Consider the following 8,561-nt stretch of genomic DNA (forward strand, 5'->3'; position numbering starts at 1 on the left):
GAAGGGAAGGGAAGGGAAGGGAAGGGAAGGGAAACCTCCAATGCTTGGAAGACTTCAGAAGGGCTCATAACTGTGCCACAGCTACTAAGGAGTTTCAGAGGGAGAGAGACTGGAGGGGAAGAGGATTGTCGGGTACTCACACCATGCATGGTGCTGTTTGTGGGCAAGGTGGGGGGACAGCTGGAGAACAACTGGTTAAGTGTGTACAGAAGAGAAGTTAGGGGCTTGGAGAGTTGGGGTTGCAGTTTGTTTTGTTTTCTGGGAGTTCTCCAAATCACATCACTTCTCTGCACACTTGCAAGCAGGTTTCAAAGCTATTACTGTTTTCCACCTTTACAGCCCCTGAGAAGTGAAGTAACTTGCCAAAGTCACACTCAGCCCATCTTCTCTGCCTGTGCCTGTCTCCTGGGCTTCCGTCAGGCAAAAGAGGCAAACTGAAGAAGGTGGATATACTCAGGGCTAGCCTCCCCCTAGGACAGCCCAATGCTTCTGTCCGCTGCTCCTGACACCAAGCCCCAAGCTCCTCTGTGAATGCCTGGTACACTGTGCCCTGTAAAGAGACATACTTGAGTTTTGAAGGTCTCCTCGATATCAGCACTCAGCGTGCTCCACTTGTCAGCTTCCTGAAGAGATTCCGCAGCAAGCTGCATCCTGGACTTCACCTGGTCAATCTCTACCAGCACCTGAAAGAGAGACCATGTGCGCAGTCAAGCCATGGTCCCCTCGTCTCTGCCCACACCACCCTGAAACAGTGGTTTGAGCGTCTTCTTGCCCTTCACCCCACTCACTGGCTGAGAAGATAAGTTAGGTGCCAAGGTGACCTGAGCTCCGGGGAGAGCTCTGAGTTCTAAATCCCCGGGAGCCAGATCACCTGCAGAACAGAAAGACCCACCACGGGGACAGAAGCCAAAGTACCTGCATGGACTGTGACGTGTCCTGCTCAAACTTTTTAATGTCCTCTTTGACGAGAATCATTTGCTCTTTCAGGAAAGACGCCTCCTGCTTCAGGGCTTCCACATCACGGAGCACTTTGGGCATGTTCTGGAGGGCCTGGAGACTTGTTTCTGCAGCAAAAATTCAGGAATGGCAATGTGTACAAGCAGTGGAAACTGGAGCTGGTACAGTGGGGTCATCACACATGGGAACAGAAAAGAGACTTCCCAGATAGCATTACCAATCAGCTTTAAGAAACTGCCGGGAACGTGTGGCAAAGCTGGGGTCATCGAGGTGACCTCAACCGGACCATGACATCAGAAATGAGCAACCAACATCAACTTGACCCAAGACCAACAAAAAGAATGAAGGACACAGATGTGGCATTGTGTGCCAGTAATCCCAACCCTTAAGAAGCTGAGGCAGAAGGATTACTGGGAAAGTGATGCTATCTTAGGCTATAAAAGGAGTTCCAGGCCTGCCTGTATTACAATAGAATGACCTTGTCTAAAAGAAACAAGAACTATGCTGGGCAGTGATGATGCACGCCTTTAGTTCCAGCACAGTGGGGCAGAAGCAGGTGGATCTCTGTGGATCAGAGGCCAGCCTGGTCTACAGAATGAGTTCCAGAGTAGCCCGGGTTACCCAAAGAAACCGTGTGTCAAAAACAAAGCAAACATACATACATACATACATACAAACAAACAGCAAAAAAGAACCTGGGGGCTGACAGCTCCAAGTCTAAGAACAATTACAGCTCTATCAGAGGAGAGGATTTGGATGGGGTCCATAACGGTAGCTCCAAAGGATCTGAAAACCATCCTAGCCTCTGTGTGCACCTGATCATGTGCATGAGTGCACCATGATCACACACACACACACACACACACACAAAGAAAAATAAATGTTAGAACAAACAAAATCCTCCAAGGCAGTACTTAGCGACAGTGCTCAGTGGCAGTGCTTAGCAGCAGTGTTCAGTGGCAGTGCTCAGTGGCAGTGCTCTGTGGCAGTGCTCAGTGACAGTGCTCTGTGGCAGTGCTTAGCAGCAGTGTTCAGTGAGAGTGCTCAGTGAGAGTGCTCAGTGAGAGTGCTCAGTGGCAGTGCTCAGTGAGAGTGCACCTGTCAAGCACTGCATGAGTTTAGCTCCTATTTGCTCGCCACAGTCTTCTTCCTGTCTACCAAGGAAAACAACCTGTCTCGTGCTTTCCCTCAGTACATGTGTAAACTTTTGGAAAGCTAAAGTGTACTCATACATATAAAATAAATAAGTAAGTCTTAAAAAAGGAAGAGTTTCCCAAGGGTTGGGATTACAGGCACATGCTACCACCCCTGTGGCTACCACCCCTGTGGCTACCACCCCTGTGGCTACCACCCCTGTGGCTACCACCCCTGTGTCCTTCATTCTTTCTGGTCGCCTGAAGGTCCTGAGGCAGGTTGATGCTGATGGTTGACTTCTGAAGCACAGAGCCATCCATCCTACAGGGGACACGGCCCTGGTCAAGGTCACCTCACTGACCTCTGTTTTATCAGAAACTCTCTGCTGCTTTAAATCACCCTGGGTTCAATGTTTAAAAAAAAGGTGTATTTGTCAAGTGACCTTGAAATATGGTTTTAATTTTTCAATGAACTGGGTTGCAGACATCTTTAATAGGTATTCATCCAAAATAAGTTCCTGCTACAATCTCTACGGATCACGGACCATGATGATGGTGCAAATGAACACTTCAACTGTCTGCACACAGAGCATTGGAAATGAAAGTCTAGGAACTCTAGCCAGAGCTGGCTGGCTGGTATACTCTGAAGCTGGTCAGGTTCTTCAAAGTGGAACCAAGAGCAAGGGACATGCCTGAGCTACCAATGAAAACAACCTGTCTCATGTTTTCCCTTAATACATGTGTATACTTTTGGAAATTCATAAGGTAAATGTTGTTCTCCCTGGGTGCTGTGGTTGCCATAGTGATGAACATGAAGACAGAATCACACTCAAACCCCAGGTGCTTGACAAGTTTAGGGGCCCATGAGGATATATGTATACAAAATGGACCTGGCTGCTAAACTTGAAGCCCACTGCAACAGACTAGAGGCATGAACACCACGGTCTGTGGTTTCCTGCTAACCCTGTGTTCTTAGGCCTGAGCATGTCTTAGCATCGGCTAGCCTCTTATCTGGTAGGTGTGGGACAGGGCCCATGGCTGCATCCTTAGCACCTCTGAACATGAGGATGTGGGTCCCAGGAGTCACTGAGAAGCACTAGCCTGCTCTTTCGCTGCTCCCACACACATGCAGATGGGGGGAAAATATGCCTGGAAACCAAGCTGCAGCACCATAACCCAGGCTATCTATGTGGTACTGTGTCCTCAACACAGTGAAGCAACAAGGAGGGGCACTGATTCAGCAACATATTTTCTCTCTCATTCTCTCTCTCTCTTTCTCTCTCTCTCTCCTTCTCTCTCTCATCTTTTCTCTCTCATTCTTTCTTCCTCTCTCTCTCTCTCTCTCTCTCACACACACACACACACACAGTTAAAGTCTTCATTCAGGATGGCCCATCTTCCTTAGCTTACAAAGATATATTAATGGATTTGTGTCATTCTCATATACTGCTACATACTAGGACCAGTTAACTATTAAATGCTCTCAAAAGTGACTCTATGCCAGGCATGACAGAACATGTCTATAATCCCAGAACTTCAGAATCAAAGGCATGAAGATCAAGAATTCAAGGTCACCCTCCATCATAGAGCAAATTCAAGGTCAGTATGGGTTACATGAGAATCTATCTACCCCACAACCTCCAAAAGGCCTTCTTTCAAGATTTATTTTTAATTACATGCACCCACGTTTGTCTGTGTGTCAGTATGTGCATGTGAGTGTTTATGCCCAAGGAGGCCACTGAATCCCATGGAACTGGAGTTACAGGTAGTTGTGTGCCAACTGGTGTGGGTGCTGAGAATTAAGTTTAGGTTCTCTACAAGAGTAGTAACCACTGAGCAATTACTCCAAACCCAAAGTTTTTTTTTTTTTGGGGGGGGGGGGTGAGGGACACATATCTGTAATGCCAGAATTAGGGAAACTGGGGCAGAAGGCGAGTTTGAGGTGAACCTAGGCGACAGAGTGAGACTGTAAATAAGAAGGAGGACGGAGAAGGAAGAGGAAAAGAGCGAGCGAGAGCCCGCAAGAGTGATCCTATAGCCTAGGCCAGCCTCGAACTAACTTTGCAACTCAAGCTGGCTTTGAATTCCTGACCGTCCAGCACCACCTCCCCAGTGCGGAAATTAACGGCGGTCGCCACCACGCCCAGATTTTTTTTTTTTTAGTTTTTAAAGGAAATGCTTTGGCATCGTCGGAGGTGAACACCAAAGCCTAGACCTAACTCGGACTACTGCAGGGCTCGCTTTCCCACCGAAGGAGAGGCTTGGCTCCTGGGCCCGGTCCTGCAGTCGGGTGCCGGGGCGGGCGGGCGGGTGGGCGTCTGCGTGGCTCACCCTCCACGGCGTGGTTCACCTCCTGGATGAACAGCTGCAGCTTCATCACCAGGGTGGCTGCGTGGCCGTCCGCCTTCCCCGCCGCCCCGTCTTTGGGGCCGGCTTTGAAGGCCGCATTAATCCAGTCCTTCACGTCGAAGTCGTCAGCCAGGAACTTGGAGAAGTCCATGGCGCGCGGTCTCCGGGTTATCGCCGAGCGACACCGCCTTCGGGGCTCCCGTCGAAACCCACCAAGCTTAACTTGCCGCCCCGTCAGCGCACTCGCGCCGAGGCCGAATGTCCCTCCTCGCGCGCCGTACTTCTTCCGGAAGTCGGTGCGTATTACCATAGCAACTGTTCCTGTTAGAGCAGCGAGCTTCGCGCAGTCCGGACAGGTACGACAGTTCGTCTTCTGCTAATATTTGTCGAGCAGTAAACTAAGTAAACGCGTGTTTCCTCTAGCCTAGAAGAACTTGACGTCTGAGAAGGGAGCAGCTGAGAAATATAAACTCTGTATGTAGGAGTAATGTTGCTAGTTTTCCGTCCTCACTAAATGCATACAGCAGTTTGTTTTTGTTTTTTTTTGGGGGGGGGCGCGGGGGGTGTTTTGTTTTGTTTTGTTTTGTTTTTTGAGACAGGGATTCTCTGTGTAGCCCTGGCTGTCCTGGAACTCACTTTGTAGACTAGGCTGGCCTCGAACTCAGAAATTCGCCTGCCTCTGCCTCCCGAGTGCTGGGATTAAAGGCGTGCGCCACCACGCCCGGCAGCAGTTTGGTTTTTTAATTTTATTTTATATGGAGTGTTTTGCCTCTGTGTATGTGTGTGACCCACTTGCCTGCCTGGTGCGGGCAGAGGCCAGATGAGAATGAAAGATCTCCTGGAAGCGGGATGTTACTTGTGGTTATCAATGCTGGGGGTGGAAGCAGGTCCTCCAGAAGACCTGCCAGTCCTATTAACTACTGGACCATGTCTCCTCATAGATTTTTATAGATTTGATAATGGTATCCCCTAACTCTGGTCTAATTTCAGTAATCTTCAATAATCTCCAAAAATGACTTTTCCTCCAATTCTTCCACTTATTTTCCATCATTTTATTTATTAGTTAGGTTTTTTTCTTTCTCTCTCTCTCTCTTTCTACCTTCCTTCCTTCCTTTCTTTCTCCGATTTTTTTTTTGCTCCTGTCTAGTATAGCAAAGTAGAGGATGTTGTTGTTGTTGTTGTTATGAGGATGTCGTTGTTTGTTTGTTTGTTTGTTTTTTAAAATGGGTTCCGTTCTTCTATCCTAGAACTCAAGCCCATGCCTCAAAGATTGAACCTCCCACATGCTGGGATTTCTGGCTTAAGCCACTACTGCATGTTCTAGCGTTTGTTTCTAATTTAATTCCATGTATCTGGAAAGCATATTATGACTCTGTTCTAAATGTACAGAGACTTGCTATGGCCTTAATATTTGTCTGTCGTGGAGAAGGGTATATGTGCACTTAAAAATATGTACAGCACACAAAAGGAGGACATGGTGTTGTGGGGAATGGATACAGCTAAAGGTAATAAGCAAAAGAAGCCAGAAGACGAAGTTCACGTTTTCTCTCAGTTTTGGATCCAGATTGTATAAACACCTAAAAGAATTATCTAACGTGAGAGCAGAGGAAAGACACTGGAGGAAAAAAGAATGGAAGGTGGAGGTGGGAAAGAGGGAAGATATGCAGAAGGGAACATGGGTAAAATGCATAGTGCAGTTAAGTAGATTGCCTTTATGAAGCACAGCACTATGGACATGAATATTCAATATAAAGAAGAGGAAGCAGAGAAGGGAGGAAGAAAACCATATGTCTGGTTTCCTGTGGTGATACACGCCTGCAATCCCAGCACGGGGACGCAGAAAGAGGAAGATAGATTCCTTACGTTTGAAATCATTCAGGCGTATTATAGCAAGATCCTGTCTCAAAAACAAACCAAACAGCAAAAAAGAAATATATAGCCGAGCGTGGTGGCGCACGCCTTTAATCCCAGCACTCGGGAGGCAGAGGCAGGCAGAGTTCTGTGTTCGAGGCCTGCCTGGTCTACAAAGTGAGTTCCAGGACAGCCAGGGCTATACAGAGAAACCGTGTCTCGAAAAACCAAAAAAAAAAAGAAAAGAAAAGAAAAGAAAAGAAAAGAAAAGAAAAGAAAAGAAAAGAAAGAAATATATGCAGTCGTTGAATAAGTGTTCCATGTATTTTAGTAAAGATGATCATTAGTGTCCTTCAAAACATTCGTCCTTGATCATCTTCTGAGTTGTCCCACCAATTGCTGCTGGAAGACTTTAAGTTTCCAACTCATTATTGTTAGCTGGCACACACCTTTCAATGCTCAGGAGGCAGAGGCAGGCCAAGGGGAATTCAAGGCTAGTCTGGTCCTCAGTGTGAGTTCCAGAACAGCCAGGGCCTGTGTAAAGAGACCCTGTCTCAAAAAACAAACAAACAAACCCACCAGCGGAATTCGTCTTGTACTGCCACTTTTCTGCCCAGCTGCATTTATTTTTGCTTCAGGTTCTTCAGGGCTCTGATATTAGGTTATGTGCACGTGTAACTTTCATCTTCCTTAAGTACTAACCTAATATCATCATCAAATACACCTTTAGCTCTGGAACAAAGCTTGTTCTCTGGTTTACCTGGCTAATTTTTTGAGTATCTTTTCTTTGTGCTATGTGTCCACTGGTGTCACTGAGACCCAGGCTTTTGTTTGTTTCTTCTTTTAAGATTTATTTTTTTAAAGATTTAATTGTGTATATATATGCATATCTCTGTGTGGGTTTGGTCACTTATGAATGGATGGACCCAGAGTCCAGAAAATGACATTGGATCCCCTAAAGCTGGAGTTACAGGCAGCTGTGAGCCGCCCAATATGGATGCTGCGAACCAAACCTGGGTCCTTGAAAGAGCAGCATGTGCTCACAACAGTGGCTGTTATACTGTTTCTATAGCATTCCACATCCACAAAGCTGTGTGTGTGTGTGGGGGGGGGGGTTGTTAGGGCAGTCAGCTGGACAGGATCTAAAATCACATAGAAGATGGGCCTCTGGACATGCCTATGAGGGATCATCTCTTAGACCAGGCTGGCTTCAAAGCCCAGAGATCAGACTGTCTCTACATCCAGAGTGCTGGGATTAAAGGTATGTGTTACCAAGCCTGGGTAAGGGACTATCTTGATTATGTTAATCAAAGAAGGAAGACCCAGCTTTATTGTGGGAAGGACACTTCCAATGGGCAAGAAGGTCCAGAACCTTATAAAATGGAGAAAGCCAGGCTGATTATTAGCTGTTTCTTGAATATGGATACAATATAACCGCCTGCTTCAAGATCTTCCTGCTTTGATTTGTTACACTGAACTATAAGCTAAAATAAACTCTGTCTGCCTTAAATTCCCACAGCTTAGAACAGAAAAGGAAAATAAGAAGGGGAACACATTCCAAGTTTAAACCGTTCTCAAGTCTGACCCAGCGTTCCCTTTATACTGAGCTCTTATGAATGAAGTCTTGAGATTAGCCAGGGCTATGTGGTCAGTTTGGGCTCTCCAGTAACTCAGAAACCTGACACAACCTCAGGCAGGGAATGCAGCTTCTCTGCTGATAAATGGTGGTCCTGGGTCATTCCAGTGTGCCTCCCACAGCAAAGATGCCCTCTGCAGCAGGGAGAGGGAATAGTGAGAAGCCCCAGTAAATAGTGACCACAAACCATCCTCTTCAAGCACCAGCCTCCTGACATAGAGACCCCTCAGGTCCCACCAACCTTTCCCTCGATCCTCAGGGACCTTTTCAGATGTGTCCATGCTGCCTGCTGCTCCTTAGAAACATGTCAGTCTGTCTCCTAGTCCTGGCCCTAAGCCTACACTTTTAAAAATATTTAATTTTAATATTGTATATATGTATGTATGTATATATATATATATATATATATATATATATATATATAGTTTATGAGTTGTGAACATCACAGATCCGGGTTGCTGTTAGCCTTCAGACATGGCTCTTCTGCAAGAGCAGTGCATATGCTTAACCTTTCTGGCCCCAAGCCAACAATTTTTTTGAGACATGCCAAACCAACCTGGATAAGCCAGGCATAGTGGTGTACATCCTTTTTTTTTTTTTTTTTTTTTTTTTTTTTTTTTTTTTTTTGAGAGCTG

The 8,561-nt window shown here is 46.4% G+C and overlaps 1 protein-coding gene across 2 annotated transcripts in view; it reads right to left on the reverse strand.

Annotated features, from left to right (window-relative positions):
• Cog7 (component of oligomeric golgi complex 7) overlaps positions 1-4,706 on the reverse strand; it is a 60,582-nt gene extending 55,876 nt beyond the window's left edge. For both annotated transcript variants that reach the window (XM_021166756.2, XM_029479879.1), the window contains exons 1-3: positions 4,422-4,706; positions 916-1,064; positions 567-683 (exon numbers count right to left, since the gene is read on the reverse strand). In XM_021166756.2, the coding sequence (XP_021022415.1) occupies positions 567-683; positions 916-1,064; positions 4,422-4,590 (435 nt within the window). In that variant the 5' untranslated portion in view covers positions 4,591-4,706. The remainder of the gene's footprint in view (positions 1-566; positions 684-915; positions 1,065-4,421) is intronic.
• Positions 4,707-8,561: the final 3,855 nt, after the last annotated feature.

The sequence above is a fragment of the Mus caroli genome, chromosome 7 (assembly GCF_900094665.2).
Source record: "Mus caroli chromosome 7, CAROLI_EIJ_v1.1, whole genome shotgun sequence".
In the NCBI taxonomy this organism is placed as follows: domain Eukaryota; kingdom Metazoa; phylum Chordata; class Mammalia; order Rodentia; family Muridae; genus Mus; species Mus caroli.